General features: G+C 38.2%; 2 protein-coding genes across 9 annotated transcripts in view; both read left to right on the top strand.

The window, feature by feature from the left end:
* Positions 1-4,417, top strand: part of CHUK (component of inhibitor of nuclear factor kappa B kinase complex) — a 43,374-nt gene extending 38,957 nt beyond the window's left edge. For 2 of the 7 annotated variants that reach the window (XM_044935319.1, XM_006067610.3), the window contains 3 exons: positions 47-165; positions 2,378-2,477; positions 3,226-4,417. In XM_044935319.1, the coding sequence (XP_044791254.1) occupies positions 47-165; positions 2,378-2,477; positions 3,226-3,255 (249 nt within the window). In that variant the 3' untranslated portion in view covers positions 3,256-4,417. Of the gene's footprint in view, positions 1-46; positions 166-1,028; positions 1,263-2,377; positions 2,478-3,225 lie in introns of all 7 variants that reach the window. The other 5 variants (XR_006548083.1, XR_003106232.2, XR_006548082.1 and 2 more) reach the window with 5 other exon arrangements.
* Positions 4,418-6,813: 2,396 nt separating this feature from the next.
* The window catches only part of ERLIN1 (ER lipid raft associated 1), a 41,897-nt gene continuing 20,911 nt past the window's right edge, over positions 6,814-27,799 (top strand). Inside the window, exons 1-6 of one of the 2 annotated variants that reach the window (XM_006067609.4) lie at positions 6,814-7,342; positions 9,687-9,768; positions 14,795-14,841; positions 16,254-16,315; positions 19,866-19,991; positions 22,006-22,079. In XM_006067609.4, the coding sequence (XP_006067671.1) occupies positions 7,230-7,342; positions 9,687-9,768; positions 14,795-14,841; positions 16,254-16,315; positions 19,866-19,991; positions 22,006-22,079 (504 nt within the window). In that variant the 5' untranslated portion in view covers positions 6,814-7,229. Of the gene's footprint in view, positions 7,343-9,686; positions 9,769-14,794; positions 14,842-16,253; positions 16,316-19,865; positions 19,992-22,005; positions 22,080-27,799 lie in introns of those variants that run through there. The other variant, XM_044935399.1, reaches the window with a different exon arrangement.

The following is a 27,799-nucleotide window of genomic DNA, read 5'->3' as shown; positions in this document are numbered from 1 at the left end:
TGAATGCATGAAGGTGCTTGCCTGTAATTTTATTTTTTTCCTTCAGACACAGAGTTCTGCTCGGTCCCTTGGAGGATCCAGTCTAGAAGGTGTAACCCCTCAGCTGCCCCCAACTTCAGCAGAACGTGAACATCCTCTGTCATGCGTGGTAACTCCTCAAGATGGGTGGGTTCACTTTGTTACAATAGATAGTTGTGTGTTCAAGAGCAGTGGTGGGAATGAGACAGCAGAGTGAAGTGGTTAAGACGTAGTCTTCACTGCCTTATAGACCAGGATTGAATCCTGATTGTCCCTTTGTAATAACCCTACACAATTAACTGTTTCAATGTTCACATTTCCTTACCTGTAAAATGGGAAGTGCTATGAAAATTCAGCTAGACAGTATATATAAAATGCTTGGGAAGTGAATCTTCAGCAAATGTTACTTCTTATTAGCTCAATCCAAGTTCTAAGTTCTTTTTTTATTATTGACTTACTAAACCTTGTGCTAAGTCACCTCAGTCGTGTCTGACTCTGTGCAACCCCACAGATGGCAGCCCACCAGGCTCCCCTGTCCCTGGGATTCTCCAGGCAGGAACACTGGAGTGGGTTGCCATTTCCTTCTCCAATGCATGAAAGTGAAAAGTGAAAGGGAAGTCGCTCAGTCGTGTCCAACTCTAGTGACCCCATGGACTGCAGCCCACCAGGCTCTTCCATCCATGGGATTTTCCAGGCAAGAGTACTGGAGTGGGGTGCCATTGCCTTCTCCGATTAAACCTTGTAGCCATACTTTATTCCTAAATTTATCATTTATCTCTAAGAATTTATGCTATCTTTTTTCAGTTGTCATTTTAGGGCCTTTGATCACCCCTCTAATGGAATTGAGTTTAATGTACTCATTTTATAACTTAGTATTCTTAAAATCAGACTTTTTTCAGTGCCTTAAATCATTTTTGGAAACAACTCAAGTTTGAAGTCCTATATTTTCTTTTAATTCCTACTCTTCTGCTGAAAGCTGAATGACTCTCCATTTCTGTTATTTTTCTCAGCATGAGATGTGCCATATCCAGAGCCAGTGGCTCTTTGCTAGCTTGTGTATTGTCGCTTTTCTTACAACTCATGGAGATCTCTACAGTACCAGCATTTCCTGGAAGCTCTGCCCATGATTAGTTTTGCAGAGGTGCAGCCGTGTAACATCACTGCTCAGGAGGTCAGCAGCTGCACATTCTGTACTCTGCTTTTATGAGAGAAAAGCACATGGCAGGAAGGCAAGCTGATACCAGGTATTTTATCTTCTTAAAGAAAGCAAGTTCTAGGGTATATTTTAGGGTCATTATACATTTGGCCCAAGGTAATACATCCAGGGCCAATTAGGAAATATTTCATTAATCGGAATTGATACAAATAAAGTTTGATATCTTTTTGCTTTCATTAGAGATACTTGGGTTTATTAGAGAATGCAAATGGTTGCAAATATTACCTCTATACAAATGATTTTCAGTGTGAGGTTATGATTGTTTGCAAAAATATATTCACCAGGAATTTTAAAATATATTTTCCAAAAGGAAAACTGGTTTCAGTAATAATATACCTGTGGTACTTAACCACCAAGGATTGGGGACTGTTGACCTCAATTTTTCTATCTGTTGAATAAGCTGAATGAGAATTTAGTTCTAAGCTAACAGTGACCATCTTCCATGGCCTGGAATTGGTTCTACTAGGGCAGGGACTGAGGGTTAGTAAAAGGTAAGGATGGAGGACATATGGAAGAGAAAAGTATCGAATATAGAAATCAGATTCAGGATTGTCTTCAAATTTCCAAGGATACTTCTTGGTTCTTGGCAGCTCCCCTGTCACAGTTTTCTTCTGCTGTCATCAGGAATCAGCTTGCTTTTCTTTTTCATTGCTGTCATCTATATTTTCCACAGTTTTTTTCACCTTCCCTAATCTTTGCAGAAAAGATAGTTTATCTTTTCTATCTCTTCCCCTACATTTGTGTCTCAAAAGTAAGCATGCTAATGTTTTTACTACTTGCAAGGAAAGGAAATGTTCCAGAAACAAAAAGAGATCTTTCCTCTGGCTGTGCCACAGGATCTCTTTTTCCCCGAGTGAGCATTTTCAGGGGGGAAAAGTTGTAAAAAAGTGCCACTTATATTTCAGAGGAAAATCAGATTGGCATTATAGTGGACTCCTTATCTTTAGAGCTGGGCAGAGGCAGCAGCCTGGAGTAACAAACAGGACTCTGCCTCTGTGTGGGAGGGATGAGCAAACTGAAGACAACAGGAATCAGCTGCGTTGGGTTGCTGGGTTGTGGTGGTGTAGGAAGAGCAGTATCATCCTGACCCTGAAGATCAGAAAGTAGAGGAAATTCATAAGCCCCTTTGCTTTCATTCCACAGGGAGACTTTAGCACAAATGATAGAAGAAAATTTGAACTGTCTTGGCCATATAAGCACTATTATTCATGAAGCAAATGAAAAACAGGGCAACAGTATGATGGTAAGTTTTATATGAATATGAATGTGTTTTAAGTGTGTTGGGTGCAAAGGGTTTAACTTTCCATGCTGGACTTTATCTGGTGTTTGGCATTCAGTTGGGGAATAGAACTCAGAGGAAAGAGCATTTGAGGAATGCTTAACCTCAAACTCCCCATCTTCTCTTACTCATGGATATACTAGGATTATGCCATCAGTAATCTTTAATAGCATTTTTGGTCAAGTTAAATGATTGGTGAGCTTTCTTTACAGTGTGACCACTGAAATCAAATGGTCTGTACTTTTTTGCTTCTGCAGTCAGTTTTCCCCAGTAAGATGGGGCATAATTTGTACTGTATTTCAAATATCATAACTGTTGTGTGCAAAATGAATAATGTTAATATGGTTATTAACAGAAGTGTTTTTATAAAGATTTGATTGCTATAAATTATTGATTTGTTAAAACTTGGAGAAACTACAATAAAATATTTACTGAATTAACTTTTACTATATTTAGTCTTGATATTAATTCTTTGTTATTTCCTCTTTCATTATTTGCTTCAAATATCTGAAAACTCTTTGAATTTTTTTTTTTGTTGTTAGTAGAAATTAAGGTAAACTAAACTCTTTAATTGTAACTTATTTGTACTTTTGGTTTTTCAACTTTTGATTATAAAATCTCCAAATAAACATAAAACTTGCAAAAATGAACACCCACATACCTACCGCTTAGAGTCTACATCTAATGGTAACTTTTTCATGCCTGGTTTTAGAGTCTTGATTGGAGTTGGTTAACAGAATGACTTGCCACTTAGAGACTCTCCTGAAACCTATGAAGTTGTTGCTGTACATGTTGGACATTTGTTTTTCTCCTGTGAAACCATTCTTCAAATACCAGTCAATGGAAGAAATGACTATGATCAGAAGCTCCACATGATTTTACAGCATAATATTTTGACTCTGGGTAATTTTAACTTCTGAACAGATAGAATTTTATGAGTCAGTGGACTTAAATCCATTTGTCTTCAAACCTGGTAAAACATTAATTATTTAACTGATTCTTTCAACATTTAACTTTTGGCCATAAGGCCAAAATATTGTATACAGAGAAGAAAATCTCAACATGTATTCTAAGTAAAAAAGTGTTTGCCTGTGTTTCTGTGGAAGAGACTGCTTGTGTTGTACTTGTGTTGCACTTAACAGTGCTCTTCCCAGCATCATAAAAGAGTTTAATCCCATTTTCCATTTTACTGCACATTTGATTGTATCCCTTTCCTATGAAAGGGACTGTGCATTTGTGCCTTTAATACCAGTTGATTCTTCCAAATCTTGTTAAGTGTGCTCTGTGTATATGTATTTAAGATGTACATTTAATAATATCAAAGAGAAGATGACTGTTAATTTATAATGTATTTGAAAGCTTATCTGTGTTTTCATTTGTAAAAATGGGTCTTTTAAGGAATCTTTCATGTCTTGTGATACAAATTTATAAAGATCTGCATTCCTTATCTGTAATTCCAAAATCAAAAAATCTTTGAAAACAAGATTTTTCATAAGATTGATGACAAAATTCATCTGCTTGCACATCCAACAAGAACTGACATTGAGTCTACTTATCCCATTTAGTGTGAATATTCTTTTGCTGCAGAAATATTACTGTATTTGATTGTTTGGGGGAAGGGTGCTGCCACAGACCCTGCCTGAGGTTTATGTAGTTTGGTATATGCACTGAATTACCTTTCTAAAATCTGAAAATTTCATAATTCTGAAGCATCTGGCCCCAAGGGTTTCAAGACTAGATTGGGTGCCTTCAAGATGGTATGGCCGCAGACTGGGTTTCAGATAAAGGATTGTGGATCTATCGTCTGTTAAATAATTTAGAAGGTATTACTTGTTTTAAAAATGTGAAGTGCTTTTGTATTCTAGACAGTTTTTCACTTTGTGTATTAAACAATTTTTAAATTACTTTTTGAATCTCTATTCATTAAAATCAGATTGTAGCAGAATAATTGAATATGCTTTGAGAAAATGTGAAGGTTCCATGAAGCAGAGTTGGAGCACAGAGTAACAAAACAGGCTTTTAGTGTACTTAGGAATGAAACAGACTTACGGTAAAGGCAGTATTGGGTAGCTTCTTTAATGTAGTCTTTTCTCCTGACATGGCCTGTCATCACTATCTGTTTCTAAAAACTATGCTTATACCATGTCCTAAAAACTGCTGTCTTAGTTACGCCATCCCCATTTTTGCTAATAGTGTCCTTTTCCCAGTCATCTCAGTTTGAGACCTTGGGATTGTCTTCACCTAACTTTTTAGTCAACTGCTACTACTGTTTCTCTGAATATGGGCATTCTGACTACCAGCTGATAAAACTGGCTGTCTCTCTCTTCTTCCAGTTCTAGAAGGTTTTAATCAGTAAACATACATTGGGTGCCTGTTGCCTGGAAGATATTGAGCAAAATGGGAAGATCAAAAAAATTAACACAGGCAGTACAATAAGTGTTTATTTGGAATGAAATTATTGTTGAAGGCTTTTTGAAATGAGCATTTTCTAAATATCATTATAATAACTGATAAAAGACCTGGTATAGGGTGGGACTATTTTTATGGTTTGTGGCTGATATGACCTCAGGAGAGCCTGATCTGTGTGATACAGGCAAGTGGTATGAATCAGAACAGCCTGTTACAGTGAGATCACCTCAGATATGCTTTTGATACATGAGTTGACCACTCTATTTGTTATTTGGTGATAAGTTTTCAGAGTTGAATTTCAATTGTGGATTATATCTACTTCATTCAAGCAATACTATGAAAAACTAAAATAATTCATCCAGAAAACAGAAGCAGACAAGTTATTTTTCATTCGTTTTGCTTTTTGTAGGTCAAAATAGCTAAGCTCTGCAAGTAACATTTATCTAGTACAGACAAGGTCCCATACATTCTTAGGTGTAAAAGTCAAAGGGATGATCCAGGTAAGTGCATTTATTGAAGGAAAAAGGTACAGTTGTCTGGGAGGGCTTGCTTTAATGAAGATTTGAATTGATTCTATTACCTCTTTCCATTTCCACCAGTTACAACTATTGAAACTTTGGGCCTGCAGTTTACTAACCACTTGGCTTCCCTGTCTCCTGTCTCCACTCCAAGCCATTCAGTAGACTCACTGACCCAGAAGCACTGCTTTCTCATACTTCCCTACCCAAGAGGTTACAGAGCTCCCCAACTTTAGTCTATTTGTGGTCCCACTGCTAGTCTTTCAAAGCTTTCATGACTAATGCCCAACCTCTTCTAATATGCTGCCCTTATTTCCCTTATATTCATCTATCTCACTCCTATCTTTACTCTTTCACTAAAAGCAGAGACATCACTTTGCTGACAAAGGTCCATGTAGTCAAAGCTATGGTTTTTTCAGTAGTCTTGTACCAATGTGAGAGTTGGACCATAAAGATGAGCATCAAAGAACTGATGCTCTCAATTACGGTACTGGAGGACACTCTTGAGAGTCCCTTGGACAACAAGGAGAGCAAAACAATCTAGTCCTAAAGGAAATCAACCCTGAATATTTATTGGAAGGACTATGCTGAAGGTGAAGCTCCAATGCTTTGGCCACCTGATGTGAAGAGTTGGCTCATTGGAAAAGACCTGATGCTGGGAAAGATTGAGGGTAGGAGAAGGGGGCGACAGAGGATGAGATGGTCGGATAGTATCACTGACTTAATAATAGTTTGAGCAAGCTCCAGGATATAGTGAAGGACAGGGAAGTCTGGCATCCTGCAGTCCATGGGGTCGCAGAGTCAGACACTACCTAGTGACTAAATAACAATGAATAACTTAAAAGGGCAGAAAAGTATTTAGTGAAAACAAAGTTTGTCTTTATTCTCTAGCCATCCAATTTCCCCTCCCTGCAGAAAAGCACATTTGAGCCTTTCAAAATCAGGGCCTAGCCTAATAGGAGTGGGCCTAGCCCACTCCTTTCCATCACAGAGGCTTCAAGGAAGTTCAAATGCTCACTGTTCGTAGTCTTGAAGGACCCTCCCAACACACACCCATGTTTGCATGCTTATTAGTTCATTCCGTTCTTACTGCTTGGATGGCCTTCATAAAGCCCTCACTGGATCAGCATTCTAGCACGTTAATAGATGTCTTTGCACAAGGACAAACTGACCACTCCCTTGTCTCAGATGGCTTCTTTCCTCTGCCCCTTTGCTTACTCCCGATACCCCATTTCCCTTTTCTTCCAGGGCAGGAAACCAACAGCACACAGGCAAGACCCTATGCACCTTCGCGCGAAATCGCTCGGCGGGCGGCTTCGAGAATTTTGTCCCATTCGCTCCCCGGTCTCTAGTCGCAGGGCGCGGCGTCGGCGTGCGTGTCCGCGCAGCCGCATTGCCCCGCGGGTGGGCGGGGCCGGCTGTTGGCGGCGGTTGGCCCGGCCTTGGTGGCGGCTCCACGTGCGGGCGGGGACGATGCGTCACTGATTAGTGAGGCCCGGCCGAGGGGTCGGCCTCCGTCCGAAGTCTGCGGCTGGCTTCCTTCTCAGTAGTGCCTTCCGCTGGGCGGGCAGGAGCGGTTGTCGGGAGGGGGTTGTCAGGCCGAGCCGTGTCGACTCACGGGCCAGCTCTGGCGGAGGAGGTTGGCGAGGAGGAAAAAGGGGCATAGGACTCCTCAGCTCGGCCTGCGGGACGGCGCCAGGTCGCGAGGGGGAAGGTGGAAACCGGAGGTAGTGGGCCTGTCACTCAAGGGGCTGGGGCTGCGTTCCATCCGCATCCAGGAGGAATTAAGATGAATATGACTCAAGCCCGAGTTCTGGTGGCTGGAGTGGTGGGTCTGGTGGTGGTCCTCCTCTACGCCTCCATCCACAAGATCGAGGAAGGACACCTGGCCGTGTACTACAGGTGAGCGGGACGTGCAGTCAGCTCAGGTTCTAGAGCAGTTAGAGGAAGACTTTTATTCGAGTCTAGGAAATTGTTCTCAGGGAACTTTTTCTAGTCCTAGAAAGTGGTTTTCGTCGCATCCCCAGGAGGTTTGGGGGCTGTGTCAGGCTTTTGTAGACAGATGGACAGTTTCAGTGCTATGCAGAGATTAAGACTCCCTACAGTTGTTCCTAATAGTAAACCCACTTATTTGTAGGGAAAAAATGAAGGGTGGAAGGCAGTGGTCACTCCACCTGTAGCTGAGGAGGTGGATAAATCATTGTTAAATTGCATACAGCTTTACTGACTTTGTTTGCAGCTGTAGATGCTATTTAGAAACTTGAGTCCTGTTTGTGGTGGTTTCTTAGCTTTTTGTTGTTTTCTTTAAAAGGTTCTGGCGTCTGGCTTGGGCTTGTAAGGCCATGAAGACCATGACAGTTGTTAAATTCCTGGACCTTGGGAGACAAGCACAGAATTGTGACAGACACATCCTCCCAACCTTTCCCTTTCTTTTCACGTGGAAAGGAATGGTGTGAAGTGTGTTAGTTGCTCTCTAGCTAAGATGAATAGCTGTTCCTTCAACGTAGTTACCACCAGTTTTTTTTAATATAGACAGATGACAGTTTGGAGAAATTTGAAATGGTGTATTTGAAAGAGCTTCAACTTTTTGCTGGCTTCCGCCCATCCTCCCCTAAAACCTGATATTTCCACTTTTAGATCCACCTTGAGTCTTAGAAACAGTCTTCGCAAGTCGGGGTGGGAGTCGAGCGTTTTAAAAATGACAGATTAGTCTGTATTTCCATCCATCTAGTTCAGCATATAACTTTCTTTCAATGAATTTGAAATTAAAAAAAAAAGTTGGAATAATGGAAAAAAGTGATAGTAAAGGCAAAGAAAGAACATTTCAAGGTGTGGGTTTCAAAGAGTTAGGGATGGACCTAAAACAATTAATCTTTTCTTAGTTATTTGTTATGAATTCTTTGCAAATCTGTTTATATTTTCTTTTTTTTAATTTATTTTATTATTTAACTTTACAATATTGTATTGGTTTTGCCTTATATCAAAATGAATCCGCCACAGGTATAAATGTGTTCCCCATCCTAAACCATCCTCCCTCCCCATACCATCCCTCTGGGTCGTCCCAGTGCACCAGCTCCAAGCATCCAGTATCCTGCATCGAACCTGGACTGGTGACTCGTTTCATATATGATATTATACATGTTTCAATGCCATTCTCCCAAATTATCCCACCCTCTCCCACAGAGTCCAAAAGACTGTTCTATACATCAGTGTCTCTTTTGCTGTCTTGTATACAGGGTTATTGTTACCATCTTTCCAAATTCCATATATATTGTTTATATTTTCAAGATAGAAAGCTAAGTTCTATGAATTTACTATTAACTATATAAAACAGGATTTCATTTTTATAGTTGCCTCCAAATTGCCTCCTTTTTATAACTTCCAGGGTATGGTGTCATGTTTCTTACATTTCAGAATTTGGTGATCATGTCTATGCTTATAACATATTGATTTATAGTTATATCTTTTTATTCTTCATCTTTCTATGCTAATTTTTTGTTGTTGATTTTATAGAGGCTTTATGGCCCCAGTATTTTTTTTCTTTTTTTAAAAAAAATTTTGAAGTATAGTTAATTTGCAGTGTTGTGTTTTAAGTGTTCAGCAAAGTGATTGTTATATATGTTTATATATTTTTCAGATTCTTTTATAGATTATTACAAGATACTGAGTATAGTTCCTTGTACTATACAGTAGGTCCTTGTTTACCTATTTTATATATAGTGTTGTGTATATGTTAATTGCCCCCAATATTTTAATTGCTTTCTAGGTAGATTAAAAGAATCGTGAGCATCAGAAATTTTCTCCTTACTTGGAAGTTTGTGTTATCTTTTTTTTTTTCCCAGCCCGGTGATTGAATGTATTATGTTTTGATCTGGCTTGTGTTATGTACAATTAAAGTACATCAACTGAGAGCCAGCTAAATTTTTTTTCCACAAATATTTCTCAAAAGGTTAAAGACCAAAGAGAGACTCTCTTTATACCTGAGAGTATGCTGGAGACCCGGAGGTGTGGTTGGTAGAGCTTATGAAACAAGGTGTAATGTTAACAGTTTAATTTTATCTTTTCACTTTTGTAGGTGTGACAGATACTGTAGAGACCAGCAATTGTTCATCACGAGTAACTCATAGTAGTGAGGCTTTAGTAGATCAATAGCATGAGTAAGAGTGAATGTTTATTACAGCATTTTAGATTTGGAAAGAGAATTTCTCTTTTTATAATCTTGTCAAATTGAAACATCTTTTTGCAGGGGAGGAGCTTTGCTAACTAGCCCCAGTGGACCGGGCTATCATATCATGTTGCCTTTTATTACTACCTTCAGATCCGTGCAGGTGAGTGATTCCTAGGGAAGCCCTGACACTGAAAGACAAGTGTGACAGGAACAGGTACCACATTCATGGGTGGAGATAGATTTCCTTATCGCTTAAGCAAATGATAGCATGCTACCAACGTAGGAGCTAAAGTTCAGAGTACAGTTGTCACAGCGTAAGTTATGACTTTGAACGACATCACTGTCTTGAAGTATGAGCCAGGCAGCTTTTAAGGACTGACTTCTCCCATCTATATAGTGGAATACAGCAGGTTTTCTGTTGCTGCTGTCAGAGTAAAAGCAAGATTTTGAAACACAACTAGAGACATAAACCAGTGATTACTTGGTTTAGAATGGTGTTTGGTTTCCATAGAGGCAATCTCCTGGGCTACTGTTAACATGGAGGATCTCAGTTTTTATACACAGTTTCTCTGCCTCATATTTTTGCCTGGGACATTAAGCACAATTTTATGTGGAGCCATACTGAATGTTCTGGAGAAGGCAATGGCAACCCACTCCAGTACTATTGCCTGGAAAATCCCATGGACGGAGGAGCCTGGTAGGCTGCAGTCCATGAGGTCACTAAGACTCGGACACGACTGAGCGACTTCACTTTGACTTTTCACTTTCATGCATTGGAGAAGGAAATGGCAACCCACTCCAGTGTTCTTGCCTGGAGAATCCCAGGGACGGGGGAGCCTGGTGGGCTGCCGTCTATGGGGGTCGCACAGAGTCAGACATGACCGAAGCGACTTAGCAGCAGCAGCAGCAGCAGCATACTGAATGTTCTAGTTTGACAGTATCCCAGAATATCTGAAATAAGCATCTGGTTCTTGAGAATACTGTCTTGGCTGTAGGAGACACTTAGTAAATATCTTTTGACATGACAAGATGACAAAGCAGGATTAGATTGTTACTACTTTTGCAAGCACTGTGTGATTATAAATCTTTGGATTCAGAAGTTGGTCTACTATCTGCTGCTGATTTTTCAGGACTCAGGGAAATTTAATGTGTTTAGCCTTGTAATTTAAAGTCTAGGCTTTCTGCTAAATGTGATATTCATTATGAATACTTAAATCCTCCAGATTTCCTTCCAATTTCCTTTTAGATGACTTGGGATAAGAACCGTGTCTATTGAAATGAAATATAGTGTTCTCCTAGTCAGACTGATTTCCATACTGTTTTCCCATATTTTATTCACTCTTGCCTTGGCTGATGCCATCTCACCATCTCTCTCTTTATTCCTTATTTCTTGTCTAAATCTTGCCAGCCTTTTTAGAGCTCATCACAAATTCTACTCTTGTTCCATAGCCCTTTAAGTCTATATTGTAAATTTTAGCCCTTGGTCTTATTTCCTTTAGTAATGTTGTCTTGTTATTAGTCTCTTAAGTTTTTGTGTGAATTTTTTTCCAGAAAGTCTCATAACTTCTTGAAGGCAGGGGTTGTAACACAATTTATATTTCTGGCCTTTCTACTTTTGGTGAAAGTTGTTAAATTGAAGTGATTTCTCAGGAAGCGGTCTAATGTAGTGAACATGGGGCCAGAAACCTGGAGAAGAGGTTCTGACCCTGGCTCCTCCACCAATTGGTTACATGACTTTGCAGAAATTACCTAACCATTCTAGACTCCAGTTAGTCTCTGAATCAAGAGGTTTTAACTGCATGAACCTACCAACAGCTTAAAGCTCAACATTCGAAAAACTAAGATCATAGCATCTGGTCCCATCACTTCATGGCAAATAGAAGGGGAAAAAGTGGAAGCGTGACAGATTTTATTTTCTTGGGCTCCAGAATCACTGTGGATAGTGACTGCAGCCATGAAGTTGAAAGACACTTGCTGTTTGAAAGGACAGCTGACAAACCTAGACAGTATGCTAAAAAGCAAAGCCCTCATTTGGCCAACAAAGCTTTATGTAGTCAAAGCTGTGGTTTTTCAGTTAATCATGTATGGATGTGAGAATTGGACCATATGGAAGGCTGAGTACTGAAGAATTGATGCTTTTGAATTGTGGTGCTAGGGAAGACTCTTGAGAGTTCCTTGGACTGTAAGGAGAGATCAAACCAGTCAATCCTAGAAGAAATCAACCCTGAATATTCATTGGAAGGACTGATGGCTGAAACTTCGACATGGGCCACGTGATGTGAAGAGATAACTTATTTGAAAAGACCCTGATTCTAGGAAAGATTGAAGGCCACACAAGAAGAGGGCAACAGGATGAGATGGTTAAATAGCATTACTGATTCAGTTTGAGCAAACTCCAGGAGATAGTAAAGGACAGGGAAGCCTGGCGTGCTGCAGTCCGTGGAGTCGCAAAGAGTCAGATATGACTTAGCGATTGAACAACAACAGCCACAGCCAACAGCTTAAATGTTCTATAGTGATGTTGTCAATGGCGTCATCAGACGCTTAGAGATCAGGGGCTTTTTTTTTAGATTTTGTTCAGTGCCAGACCTGTCTGTCTCTGCCTTCTTGGAGATTAGTATGTTGAGTCATACTGATGACTCTTTTATATAAAAGAGATAAATACAGGATGTGTGTATATATTTACATACGAATATTTTATATATACACACATTCACATATAGAGTGATAAACTATTATAAGAAATGAAATTTGTAAAAAGATTTTTGTGAACTAATGTACTTTGTAGCTACAAAATATTAAATGTTGGAGTCAGTTTGACTAAATGGAAATGGTCTTTATATGTGAAACAGCAATGTTCTAGGAAAGAATTATATTAATAAAACCCTCTTAAGAAGAAGTTTTTGTAGGAATGAGATGCAGAAACTTATTTTTAGGAGTTTTTGGAACACATTAGAGGACATAGCTTATATAAACAAATGGCTTAACAGATTTAGCATTTGATAGGAATATTTAAGAAGCATCTTGGGGAAATGTGATATCCCCATATATGATGTAAGGAAAAAAAAATGTTTAGAAAAATATGAAGACTTTTAGCCTTTAAAATATATATAACAAAACCAAAGACTTTTAAAATATTTATACTGGGAAAATGATTTTTGAGATAATATAAAAGAAGTAAAAAAGTACATGAAGATAGGATGTTAAATTGAAGATTTAACCTTTGAACTCTTTGCTGGTTCTTGGTTTGAAAATTGAAGTCTATCCTTTAGATTTAAATAGAAATGTATATGTAAAGTTGATATGGAAGTTGAATTTGGTTAATGTTTGGAAGGGAATAAACTGAGCTCACCTTTCTTATCAACTTCCCTCTCTCTACTCAGAACCTGTCACTAATGTTTATTATCAACCTTTTAACCCCAAAATTCATAGTCTATTCTTCTCTCTCCTGGAATTTTATATGCAACTAGTTATCAGACTCCTCTGTTAAGTCTCCTGGGTTGACAGCTTTCAGTTTCCATGGCCTTTTCTACGTTAATCTAAATAAATTACTACTTAAGCTTCCCAGCTGGTGGTCTTGCCTGCGGATGTGGTAGATAATGAGAACTACATCACACATAAGCAAAGGAATGAAGAAAAAGTCATATTTTTGAAAGGTTCATTTTGTGGCTGTTGATAGGATGGATTAGGGAGAGCACAACCTCCCCCACCTCCCCTCCAGCCAATATTCAAGGCCCTCTCCCTAACATCATCGTGTTCTCTTCTCAGAGCCTAACCTCATCTATATTGCCCTTCCTACTCCAGGCAAGCCAACTGCTTCCTGAAACCTATACACACAGTTTGTGTGACTGGTTATTTAACTCTGCCAGTTAATACCTAATTTGTATCTGTTATGGATTGCTTCGTAATGATTTTCTCTCCTGTGTTGGATTGTGAGCTCTTTGGAAACAGGGGCCATGCATCCTTTCTCCTTTGTATTCTGTCAAGTACTCTTGCTGTGGGCTTAATACAGTGCATTGTGTCCAGGATACACTCATTATGTGCTCACCTGCTGGATGCCTTCCAGTGCAATAGGGAGTCGTTCCGGATCCAAATCAAGTTATGACAGGGTAGAGTAATTAAGTACCATATTGTTGGTTCACTAGGAGGAAGCACTGCTGATGGTGGCAGTTCTGTTAAAAAGGAAATTGAATAGACCATCTGAGAGATCACTAGGACCTGACTTAAAATACTGCCTACAGCTTCAGAGGAAGAGGTTGCTGTTGAGTTCAAAGGCCTACTTGTATGCATATAATAGTTATCTTTTACCTTCATTGTAAACATTAATATTAGCAGTGGAATCAGAGTTCAAAACACAAGTCCTAGCAGTAGTATCCTCGTGGGTATTCCATGTAGTTTGCAATCCCAGGCCAACCCCAGGCAAATAAAGGACTCTGAGTGAGAGATTGAAGATTGAAACTTTTCCTGGTGCGTCTTGACTCAAACATTAACTGTAAAATATTTTGTCTCTGGTCTTTTATGTCTGTTCGGATACAAAAATCTATGACAAGCCTAGGCAGCATGTTAGAAGGCAGAGACATCACTTTGCCAGCAAAGATCCATATAGTCAAAGTTACGGTTTTTCTAGTCACACATGGATGTGAGAGTTGGACCATAAAGAAGGCTGAGTGCTGAAGAATTGATGGTTTTGAACTGTGCTGCTGGAAAAGACTCTTGAGAGTCCTTGGACAGCAAGGAGATCAAACCAATCCTGTAAGGTATCAACCCTGAATATTCATTGGAAGGACTGATGCTGAAGCGCCAATACTTTGGCCACCTGATACAAAGAGCTGAGTCATTGAAAAAGACCCTGATGCTGGGAACGATTGAGGGCAGATGGAGAAGGGGATGACAGGATGAAACGGTTGGATGGCATCACTGACTCAATGGACATGAGTTTGAGCAAACTCCGAGAGAGAGTGTAGAACAGGAAAGCCTTGCATGCTGAGGTCCATGGGGTTGCAACGAGTCAGACACAACTTAGCAACTGAACAACGAGGATACAAAAAGAAATTTAGGGGGCTAAAATGGTAATGGAGTTCTCTTGTACTTATCTCTTAGCAGTTCTGTAGAGATTTTCCTTTAGCACTAGTGGTTCCTTGATGATATGTGTGCTGAGTATTGATGAGATATTTTTTCCTCCCCAGACAACACTACAAACTGATGAAGTTAAAAATGTGCCTTGTGGAACAAGGTAAGCATTCCCCTTGCTTACCAGTGTCCCTTTGATTCAGATGTAGTTTCTGTTCATAAGCTGTAGTCTCTTAAACATCTTTCAGATAGGCGTGATAGTAACCGAGGGGAATTTCTCTTCTGAGCATTATTTGAGAAAAGCCCTGCCTCCAAATAGCTTTCCATCTTAGGAGTCATTTTAAACTGATAGTAACAGCTTAAAATGGAATTAGCTCACCATATCAAGTATAGTATTAAATGCCATCTAATTTAGAGTTTCTGATTTAGTAGGTCTGGAATGAGACCCAAGAATTTGCATTGCTAGCAGAAGTTCCCAGGTGATGCTAATACTGCTGGTCCAAAGACCATATTTAGAAAATCACTGCCCTAAAGAGTTTTGGGGCAGGAAAGAAAGGCAAGGCCCAAAGAGTATAATCAGTACATTGCATTGTATAAAAGGAAGAGTATAAAGCTCAAAGTATGTTTTAAATTCTGTATTTTAAATGACTAATATATCACTTTTAAAGCCTATAAAAGAGGCTTTGAAATCTGTGGAAGGACAGGAATGCTCTTAAAAAGGGAGCAGATTCTCTCTGTTTTAAGTTAAGGTATTTGATACCAAGTTCTCTAGGTCTATCTGTAACTCTCTTTTATGGATTCCCTTCAGAGAGGACTCAAAATTGGCAGCTGATGAGATGTTGGGTAAATTTTATTCTTATTTTCATGCTTTCCTATGTTTGTCAGATTTTTTGCCTGTGAGCAGGTATTATGGTTTTTTTTTTATCAGAAAAAAATGTTATTGTAAGTTGATAGAAGGGCTTAATTGTATAGTTTCAAAATCTCTTAACTTCAAGTATCTTAAACTGAGGTTCACATGTCCTTCAGGATGTGTGCTGGTAGGCCAGGAAGTATAGGAAACCATTAATTAACAAGAGCTATCTTTCTGAAGTGTCAGTTTTACTTCACGTTTTGGGGGAAAATTCTTTTTTTCATATTAGAATAAATACAGATGAAAAGTAGATTAAGATAGGGCAGGAAATCAAAAGAATTTCAGTTCATGGCTGACCTCTACCTCTTGGGAAACCATTTTATCTGTTCCTTGTTGGAGAAGTTTGAGGAATGCACTGCTTTAGCTGTTGGCTTCAGTTAATAAAGGCAGAGTGTTAAGCAGCTCTAGGTTTTAGGTCTAAGTCTTCCTTTGAGCTCATCTGATAACAGCATTTACAAAGGAGAGCCTTTGGTTATGAGAGGAGCCAGGTGAGTGTGTATAAGAGTCATTTGAGTAGTGATTAATGAGGTCGTTCTAATCAGTAGTATATCTTTAGATTTTACTTCTAAATTTCTATCACGTGGGATTTGTTGGATGATTTGGGATTAATATGGGACTCTAATAGTTTGTATTTGGCTCACATTTTTCCATTTCTCTGTTTTTAGTGGTGGGGTCATGATCTATATTGACCGAATAGAAGTGGTTAATATGTTGGCCCCTTGTGCAGGTATGGTACCCATCTATTCTGTTAGAGTTATAATCAGAGTGTCTGTAACTGAGAGAGTCCCTGAAGAATAAGAAGAGATTCCCTAAGGAAAGTTTTATGACTTCATTCATTTCTGATCTCTCTCTATATAAAATAATCATTGGAATATTTTCCATTCGTAGGGAATGGTGATAGTGATAGGTCACAAATCCTGGACAGACTTGACTTTCTGCAACTGTATGGGATACTCTGAGCTGAGTGTATTTAGCAAGATAGTCATTGATTATTTCTAGAATTCCTAGAAAGTGGCATTTCACCCAATCAGGATGAAAAATAATTTCCTTACACATTAAAAGTCTATAACTGATCAGTTCCTTGACCACATTGATTTGTGACCACCAAAAAATCTTTTTTAGCTGAGATTTGCTAATTTGCAATCTGAAAGTCCTCAGTGTGGGGAAAACATTTTCTTGGTAATAGTTGAAAACCCCCAGAGATGGAGTACTGTTCAAATAAAAAACTGAATGAGAATTTCTGAAGTAAGATTGGCCTTCTTTTTAATGTTTGATTTTTTTTCCCAATTTTTTTTTATTTTGATAAAATACATATAACAGAATTTGCCATCTTTACCACTTTTAAATATTCAGTGGGCATTAAATACATTCACATTGTTATGCAGTCATCACCAACATCCATCTCTATAACTCGTTTTCATCTTGTAAAACTGAAACTTTCTACCCATTAAACAGTAACTTCCCATCCGCCCCCTCTCCTAGCCCCTGGCAACCACTGTTTCTGTCTTTCTGACATTTCTGTGTACTTTCTCTCTCTCTGAGTTTGACTACTCTTAGGTACCTCATAAATGGAATCATACAGTGTTTGTCTTTTTGTACTGGCTTATTTAACACTTAACATAATGTCCTCAGGGTTCATCTGTGTTGCAGCATGTCAGAATTTCCTTTCTTTTTAAGGCTGAATAATATTCCACAGTATCCATTCATCCGCTGATGGACACTTAGGTTACTTCCATGTTTTAGCTGTTATGAATAATGCTGCTATGACCATGGGTATACATGGGTCTCTTTGAGACCTTACTTTGAATCAAAAGATCTGCTGTTTTCAGAAAACCTATATAAGTATTTCTCCAAAAATAGACGTGCAGATGCTCAATAGGCACGTGAAAAGATGCTCAACATCACTAATTACTACAGAACTGCAAATCAAAACTACAATGAGGTACCACCTCACACTGATCAGAATGGCCATCGTTTAAAAGTCTTATAAATAACAAATGCTGAAGAGGGTGTAGAGAAAAGGAAACCCTCCTATGCTGTTGGTAGGAATGTAAATCTGTGCAGCCACAATGGAAAACAATATGGAGATTTCTCAAAAGACCAGAAATAAAGCTGTCATATGATCCAGCAATCCTACTCTTGGGCATGTACGTAGACAAATTTTAATTTGAAAAGATACATGCCCCAGTGTTCATTGTAGCACCATTAACTATAGCCAAGACATGGAAACAACCTAAATGTCCATCGACAGATGAATGGATTAAAAAAGATGTGGTACATGCATATAATAGAATACTATGCAGCATAAAAAAGAATGATGTAATGCCAATTTTCAGCAGCATGGATGGATTAGAGATTATCATACTAAGTAAAGTCAGAAAGGCAAATAATGGTATGATACCAATTACATGTGAAATCTAAAATATGACACAAATTATGAAACAACAGATTTATGGTTGCCTCGCGGGAGGGTGGGTTGGCAGTTTGGAATTAGTGGACGCAAACTGTTACATAAAGGATGGATAAGCAGTATGACCCCACTGTACAGCACAGGGAACTATATTCACTCTTATGTGATAAATCATAATGAAAGAAAACATGAAAAAGAATGTGTATATATGTATAACTGAATCATTTTGCTATATAGTAGAAATTAATACATTATAAATCAACTATACTGTAATAAAATAAATTTTTTAAAAAATCTGTCATTTTATTATCCTTATTACTTATTACTAAGTAAGTAGTAATACTTTTCCTTACTAAGTATTATTTGTTAATAATTATCCTTATTACTGAAATTTGCACACATACAATATCAGGATACTGTGTTCAGCAAAAACAATTCAAAGCCATGAAGTTAGACCTTTGCCTTAAGGGTTTGTTTGGTTTTTTTCCCCACTTGAGAAGGCATGATACTGACCTAAAACAAACAAACAAACAAAAATATATATAGGAATGTAAGGTCTTGCTGAATTTCATGTCTGGTACAGGCACAAATAGCAAAAGAATTTCAAAACAGAGAGCAAGGTGTGTTACTATCAAGTGGATTTGGATTATATTTTTCAGCAACTAAGTATTTTCCTGTCTTTTATAATCTAGTTTCCCTGGTCACAAGGGTGTTCCTGGAGGCTCAGATGGTAAAGAATCTGCCTGCAATGCAGGAGACTCGGGTTCAATTCCTGGGTTGGGAATATCCCCTGTAGAAGGGAATGGCACCCCACTCCAGTATTCTTGCTTGGAAAATTCCATGAACAGAGGAGTCTGGAGGGCTATAGTCCATGGGGTCGCAAAAAGTCAGACATGACTAAGCAACTTAACACTTTAACTTGACCTCACTTTCTCATTTCCCCTGGTCACAGATCAGTGGAATGGACTATGATTGAAAAAAAACAGAAGAAGGGGAGATATTGCTTGTTTTCTGGCGAGAGATAAAGACGAAACTGTTGCATCACTGACTCATTTGTAAATGACCAAGAGAATGAATTAGTCACTGAGTGTTATTTGATGACCTGTTTGTGATTTGCAGTCTAGTTCTAGTTTTCTCCATAGGAAGGCCAGTAGAGCACGTCTTGGATTTGAAGGGAGAAAGCAGCATGTTTTAATAAGGGCATAGGTTCTGGCATGGTATAATATATACCCTTAGGCACATTTCTGAAATTCTGTTTCTCAGTTTTATACTATGCAAAATTAGATTTTTTGTGAGAATTGTGTGTTAAGGAAGTATATAAATTGCCAGACATAAAGCCTGGCCCAGAAATGTTAGCTTCCTTCCCTTCTAGCCTAGCATCTTTTTTTTTTCCCCCAACCTTTGAAAACTGCCTTTTTGAAAATGGCCTTTTGGAGCTACTTCCCTCTTTCATTTCCACTGTTCCTCAGTTAGTTCAGTTCTGTTTATCTAAACTTTTGCTTTTCAATCATTGGTTCTTTATACTTTCCCTGCTTCTGATTTCTATGCCTTACAGTTCATTTTTCACTCTGCTGCCAAAGTACAGTCTGATAGTGTCATGCCCTTGCTCAAAAACTTTGACAGTTCCTTATTACTTTCAAGATAATATATACTCTCCTTAGTATGGAACTCAAAGTTTGCTTACTAGAATTGCAAATGCAGTAATATGTGGAATATTAAGCATGTTAAGGAACACACCAAGGCTTAAGAGTTGTGTTCCATGTTTTTGCTGTTTCATTGGCACTTCTTGTGTATATTTTATAACTAATTTTTTCCTTGGCTGAATTAGAGGATACACAGGTAAACATGAATTGTACCTTTCTTCCAGTGTTTGATATCGTGAAGAACTACACTGCAGATTATGACAAGACCTTAATCTTCAATAAAATCCACCATGAACTGAACCAGTTTTGCAGTGCCCATACACTTCAAGAAGTTTACATTGAATTGTTTGGTGAGTCTTATTTGTTTTAAATATATGAATAACCAATTAGAAATCTTGTTCAACTTGTTTGTGAAGGCTATAATAATATTAGTAATGAGTTATTTGTGCATTTCTTCTGAATTTATAATAGAGCAGTTGTGTTTAAAATATTCTTTATCTTAAGTTTAAAATTTCTTTGCTTAAAATTGCTTAAATTAAGCAAATTGTTACTTAAGATACTTTAAGAATGATAACCATTTTCTGAAATGTATAGTGTATAACTTGGTACAGATTGGAAAAAGATTCATTTCTTAACAATATTCTATTTATGCCATGATAATTTACTAAAAACTAGCTTTGCTTGTGCGCTCTCAGTCTCTTCAGTTGCGTCCGACTCTGTGGGGCCCCATGGACTGTAGCCCGGTGGGCTTCTCTGTCCATGGAATTCTCCAAGCAAGAATACTGGAGTGGGTTGCCATGCCCTCCTCCAGGGGATCTTCCCAACCCGGGGATCAAACTTGTGTTTCCTGCAGTGCAAGCAGATTCTTTACCGTCTGAACCACCAGGGAAGCCTAAGAATACTGCTGTGGGTAGCCTGTCCCTTCTCCAGAGGATCTTGCTGACCCAGAAATCAAAACAGGGTCTCCTGCGTTGCAGGTGGATTCTTAACCAGCTGAGCTACCAGGGAAGCCAAGCTTTGTTGCTATTATAGTAGATAATTTGGGGAATTTAGAACCTGGGTCTTGCAGTTTCCCAAGACTCACCTCCACGTTTGATGAGGACTAGCAGGACTCCATATAATTATACTCACAGCTGAGATGTACTACAGCAAAAAGATACAGAGCAAAATCGCAAAAGTAAAAGGCACATGGTGAAGTCTGAAGAAAATCAGGCACAAGCTTGCAAGAGTCTTCTCCAGTCGAGTCACGCAGGATACACTTGATTACTCCAGCTTTGAAATGTGACAACACATGTTAGATGTTTGCTGGAGAAGCTCAACTTTTTTCTGAAAGTTGTTCATGTAGGTACCCTCTGCCTAGCATGTATCAATACCAATATTCCAGAAGGAAAGTAGATGCTCAGCATAAAATACATAGTTTGAATAAACAGTTTAGGCACAGTGAAGTCATTCTTCCCAGTCCTGGGGATTGTGGAAATGAAATGCTCTCTAAAACCACAACCCCAGGTGACAGTCAGAGACCAAATTGCAAATAGGCCTTTCTCGGATAGTAGTTTTCCGGCTTGCTATGTTAATTCTCTTATGTACAAGTTACATTTCATTTGTGATAGTGAAAGTTCTGGCCAGGGGTTAGGTTGCTGCTATTGGCTGCCTACTTCTCTCTTCTGGAATTATTAGTGAATTTCTTAGAGGCAGATATAGAAATGGTTTATCAGTGTAGAAATCTATCAGTTGATTCCTCTTTAATGATTATGAACTGTTGGAATGATGTTTGAGAAAATTTTGCCTTTTCTTATTTGTCACATTACTGGTTATTTAATAATGAGGAAAGTACTGATGGAGGTGGATAGAAAAATTTGTGAATTATCAATTCAGGTGAAGTGACATCTTTATTCTTGTATGCTCTAAGAACTTTCTCGTGAGGCTTTCCCCCTCCCTCCCTCTTTCTAAATTTAAAATAATCAGCTGAGTTCCATAGAAATGAAATTTAGTTATATGAGAATTTGGATAAAGATTGACTAAAGATAGAAATTTATTTTTTTAGAGAATTAAGACACATATTAAGTCACAATACTGAATTAAGACATTAGAAACCTAGATCCTCCACTTATTGGATAAACATCAATGGCTGCTTATCGTCTTTCCTCAATTTCTTTGTCCAATAATTCCTCACACTTTTTCTCATTTATATATATATATATTTATTTGTTTTCATATGTGTGTGACATGGTTCAAGCTCTATAAAAGAATAATACCATGGAAACTTTAGATCTAATAATGATTAGTTTTGTTTTAGTGCTAGCACAGTATTAAGACTGTTTTTTTGAGTGTCATGAGAGCTCTTGTTCTTGGCTTCAAAAACAGATCAAATAGACGAAAACCTCAAGCAAGCTCTGCAGAAAGATTTAAACGTCATGGCCCCAGGCCTCACCATACAGGTAAGCCCTTCTCCTAGGGAAATTCTTTGGGAATTTTGAGAGCTTTGAATTTAATTGTCCTTGAATAGGACTGTTTATTCAGCAGTTATTCAACTGAAGTGCTTTGGTAATTTATAGTCTGTCTGTCTCAGTTTAACTTTAGGTTATGGGTAGCATTTTTTTCTGAACTCTTGGAACAGATAAGCTGAAGTTCTTGCAGGAAATAAAATCTGTATACTGCTATGTGTGAGGCATTATTAAGATACAGTAATGGTGTTAAGTCAGTGTAAGACTGATCCTTGGCATCAGTAAGATTATGAAAAAGAATTTCAAGTATAAAATTCGAACAATAATTCCAGACAAAGTAGATATCCCAAAGTATTCATTGACAGATGAATTGACTGGATGACTGTTGCTCTAAGAGTGAAAAGAACATTTCAAGAAAGTCTGCCTGGAAATGACTGGCTTGGAATTTTGATAGGTCTAGAAGAATTAATAGGATTTATATGAGGGAAAGGAATAAGGAAGGTATTTCAAGTGGATGGAATGACCTGAGTAAAAGCAAGGTAACAGATGAATTTAGTGGTGGTGTGATGGTGGCAGTGGCATTGGGAGATAGAATAGTGAGAAAAACTGCTTTTTGGGGTCAGTATTTTTTCAGAGTGGGTTGAAATCCGTTATTAGGTTCTAAAATCAGTTTTAGTGGGTTATGACTAGCCTTTAAATAAAATGGAATTGAACAGGAAAAGAAACCTGGGCACATGGCTTGTAGTAAGTTTTAAGTATCATTCTGTGAAACTTGTTTGTTTGATGTAAGTGTGTGGGGTAGGTGTTATTGTGGGTGTCACTGTAAGATGCCTTTTCTACTGTAGTCATGCTCAATAACACTGGAAAGCAGTGTCTCTGGATCTGGATTATCGGAGAAGTGGTGAATATGACTTCTCTAATACGCTTCCTCAGTTTCTAGATGATACTGCTTGTAAGAAGTGTGCATTCACTCTGAGTGATCAGGAGCAATCTCATAAACAAGTCCGAGGGTATTATTTCCCTTGTCCTCCCCCTTGCTGTGTCATTATCTCTGCTGGCTGCCTGAGGGGAAGCTGCCCAAGTTACAGGGTCTCTTGAAATGTCCAGAGCTAACTTTGTAAAACCCTTTTGGTGGTTCTGGAGTAGCTTTTCAATTTTAAAGATAATGTGAATGTCACAGATTCTTACATTCTGCTCAAGTTGTTACTAGGAGATCTAGCTCATTCTTCTTTACAACCCCTTATAGTTCCTTGCCTTATATTACATAACTGTTTCCCTATTGTTTCCAATTTGCCTTTAATAAACAATAGTGTAGTGAATATTCCTGACACATCTCCTTGTATGTACAATTTATCTTTCAAAGTGGCTGTATAAATCTACATTCTTACCAGCAGTATTTGTGAATACTTGTTTCTCCACAACCTCGTCAACATGTGAAGCAATCAGACATGCTGATTTTTGATGCATGGATACAAATGAAGTTATTGAATATCTCTCTTTGATTTGCATTTCATTAGTTGTTAATGAGGTTGACATCTTTTTATTTAATTTTTGTCCATTTGCACTTCTCTGTCAATTGCCTATTCATATTCTTTGCCCCAGTGTTGGACTAAAATGGAATCATACCCTAACCATTTTTTTCATCAACAATATGTAAGTGTCTTTTCAAGTCAGAAGTAAGATTTGCTACATCATCACTTTTAACCTTTTAATTTAATCCCTGTGGCTTCCAGTTTTTACTGTTACGTACATGTTGTGATGACTAAGCTGTGCTGGGTCTTCATTTCATTGCAAAGACTTTCTAAGTTGCGGTGAGCCAGGACTGCTCTTTGTCGCGGTGTGCGGGCTGCTCATTGCGGTGGCTTCTCTTGTTGTGGAGCACAAGCTCTAGGGCTTGCGGGCTCAATAGCTGTGGCCCCCAGGCCTAATTGCTCTGCAGCATGGGGAATCTCCCAGACCAGGGATCCAACCAGTGTTCCCTGCATTGACAGGCGGATTCTTTCCTACTGTGCCACCAGGGAAGTCCAGGATAAATTCTTCATTGTAGGATTGATGAGTCAAAGTGTATCCCCTGTATGGGGACTTTTTGGTACATATTGCCAAACTGCATTTCAGGAAAATTTTAGCATCTTGCACTCTCATCAGCAGTGTTCATGAGCTGTTGTTTTCTATACATTCGATTGTGTGATTGTACCCAAATAATTAACAGATATGTGTTTCTAAATCCTGTTGGAGAAAATGTGTATGGTATTTTATGTTAATTATTGAATATCCTTGGATGTATGTTTGCTCACTGTTTGGTTTTTATCTGTTTTTCTCATTGACTTAAACTATTTTTGATATGTTAATTATGGTAACTCTTAAATACTCAATTTCACTTTTCACTTTCATGCATTGGAGAAGGAGATGGCGACCCACTCCAGTGTTCTTGCCTGGAGAATCCCAGGGACGGGGGAGCCTGGTGGGCTGCTGTCTATGGGGTCATGCAGAGTCAGACACGACTGAAACGACTTAGCAGCAGCAGCATGCTTTTAAGAACCTTTCACCAACTTTAAAATATAAAAATCTAAATAAAATCAGAAATTACATTTTTTTCTCTACTTTTATAGTTGTATTTTTAGGTTTAAAATTTTAATTCATCTGAAATTCATTTTTAGTTGTGAGGTTGGACTCAGTTTCTCCCCCAATTATTAACAACAGTAATTATTGAATAATTTATGCCCTTCTGTCTTCCTTGTTTGAAATGCCAATGGTATTGTATGCTAAATTTTGTTATATGGTAAAGTCATTTTTTGGACTTTGTTCTGTTCCATTGCTTTTTCTATTTCCTATTCTTTCATTAGTTACTGAGCCTTTCATCTTTTCCCATCCAATCTGCTGCTCTCCTGTTTTTTACTTCTAGTTACTAAATGGTTCCCTCTTAGCCTCAGGCCAGTCTAAATGTATGGGAGGCATCTTTGACAACCCTCTTGCCCTTAACATCCAGTCCCTGGATCCTGCTGATTCTACCGAATCCACCTAAAGCGTCTCTGCCACCTCCTTAAACCAAGTACTGTCTTTTGCCTGAATTTCTGCAATAATCTCCTATCTTGTTTTCTCACTTTTACTTGTCTACTGCATGGCAGGAAAAAGGATCTTTTAAACTTAGGTATATTTATTTGTTATTTTTATTAAAAGTTGTTGAATGAAAAAAATATCACTTTATATTCATGTTTTTAAACGGATAGATCAAGATCTCCATTTTTTGGTTGCTTTAGTCTTGTTATAAAATAACTTCTTATTATTTTATAACTTATAACTTATAGTTGAAATGCATTTTTAAAACTTAAAGGCTATTTTTCAGTGTTCCTATCTTTAACATGTTACATTATGGTTATGATAATTCAACTTTTTAGTCACTTTAAAAATTCTGGTAAGATACATTGTCTTTAAGAATGGCCTTGGATATTTCTGCCAGTTAACTCTACATGATGAGTTTTCATTACTGATATTTTCAAGGCATACCAGGTACCTAAATTGGCTTGTACATTTTAAAATTAGGAATATAGTCTATGACTTTACTTATATTACCATTTTTGTTTCTTTTAGAATTTCTGACTTAGGTGAGAAACCCATATACCAAGTTAAATTAATATTCATGAAGTTAATGAACTTTAATGCTATTGATATCTGGTCCCATCACTTCATGGGAAATAGATGGGGAAACAGCGGAAACAGTGTCAGACTTTATTTTTGGGGGCTCCAAAATCACTGCAGATGGTGATTGCAGCCATGAAATTAAAAGACACTTACTCCTTGGAAGGAAAGTTATGACCAGCCTAGATAGCATATTCAAAAGCAGAGACATTACTTTGCTAACAAAGGTCTGTCTAGTCAAGGCTATGGTTTTTCCTGTGGTCATGTATGGATGTGAGAGTTGGACTGTGAAGAAGGCTGAGCGCCAAAGAATTGATGCTTTTGAACTGTGGTGTTGGAGAAGACTCTTGAGAGTCCCTTGGACTGCAAGGAGATCCAACCAGTCCATCCTAAAGGAGATCAGTCCTGGGTGTTCATTGGAAGGACTGATGCTGAAGCTGAAACTCCAATACTTTGACCACCTCATGCGAAGAGTTGACTCATTGGAAAAGACTCTGCTGCTGGGAGGGATTGGGGGCAGGAGGAGAAGGGGACGACAGAGGATGGGATGGCTGGATGGCATCACCAACTCGATGGACATGAGTTTGAGTGAACTCTGGGAGTTGGTGATGGACAGGGAGGCCTGGTGTGCTACGATTCATGGGGTCTCAAAGAGTTGGATGCAACTGAGCTACTGAACTGAATGCTATTAAATATGTAGTCTATTTTTAAGCATTGAGGAATGCAAACAATTCTTGATGACTTTATTGTATATCCACAGATTTGCTGAATAAACTGTCTTTAGTAATTTTTTTGGTTAATTTCCTTAGATTTCTGTGTGTGTGTGTGTGTGTGTGTGTATGTGTGGTAAATACTTAACTTGAGATCTACCCTCTTAAAATTTTAAGTGTACAAAAAGAATTTTTAGTGTACATTTTATTGACTGTAGGTACAATGCTGTACAGTAGATCTCTGGAGCTATTTATTTTACTTGATGAAAACTTTATGAATTTCTCTAGAATTTTTTAAGGTATGTAATTATGCCAAAATAAAAATGTTGGCTTTCCTCCCAATCTAGTATTTTAATTTTCCACATAACACTAATAACTGTCTGAAATTTTATTTATATGCTTTTTGTTGTTATTTACTGTCTTTTTGTCCTTTTAAAAGTTTAAAGTCCACGAGCGCAGTCTTGCCTTGTTTATTGCTGTATCCACAGTGGTTGAAACAAACAGTACTTGGTTCGACTAGGCACCCAGTTAATACTTGTTGAGTGAACCTTCTCTGTAACATTCAGTGTTTTAATTTTTCCCTTCTCTATATTTGTACCCCATCTTTTCTTTTTAAAAAATTTTATTTTTTGACTTTGCTAGGTCTTCGTTGCTGTGCGGGCCTTTCTCTAGCTGTGATAAGCAGGGGCTTCTCTCTAGTTGCTGTGCACAGGCTTCTCATGGCCATGGCTTCTCTTGTTGTGGATTAAGAGATCTAGAGCATGCAGGCTTCAATGTTGCAGCATGTGGGCTCAGTATTGTGGCTCCAGGCTATAGAGCACAGGCTCAGTAGTTATGGCTCACAGGTTTAGTTGCTCTGTGACATGTGAAATCTTCCCAAGGGATCAAACCTGTGTCTCCTGCATTGTCAGGCAGATTCTTCACCACTGAGCCACTAGGGAAGCCCTGCATTTTTTCTTCTTCAACAACTACTGTGGCAAATTAAAGTGGTGAAAAAATTCTTGATTTTTTTTTTCCTATGCTATTTAAGGCAATGATTATATTATATGCTGGCTTTTGGTTTAAAGTATGTGCTTATGACCCAGGGTTCACTTTCAATAGACATACTCATTTCATCAGCCTTTTTCCCTTTCGTCACTCACTGTGTATGTTTGTGTATTTGACCATTGCTTGGGGTACATTTTATTTCTTAAATCTCTTTATGAAGCAAATTATTCATGGTCTCTATATCAGTAGGTGCTTATATTTCACATATTTGAAAATTATGAGATTTCCCAAGATTGACATGTGTGTAGTACATTCTTCAGCCTCACCCTGCAAGATAGAAGTCTTCAGAAGACAGTTCTATTTCATGCTACTTTTTAAGAC

This window comes from Bubalus bubalis, chromosome 23 (assembly GCF_019923935.1).
Source record: "Bubalus bubalis isolate 160015118507 breed Murrah chromosome 23, NDDB_SH_1, whole genome shotgun sequence".
NCBI classification, from domain to species: domain Eukaryota; kingdom Metazoa; phylum Chordata; class Mammalia; order Artiodactyla; family Bovidae; genus Bubalus; species Bubalus bubalis.
Note: the sequence above shows the minus strand (reverse complement) of the source record. Positions and strands in the feature narration are given on the sequence as shown.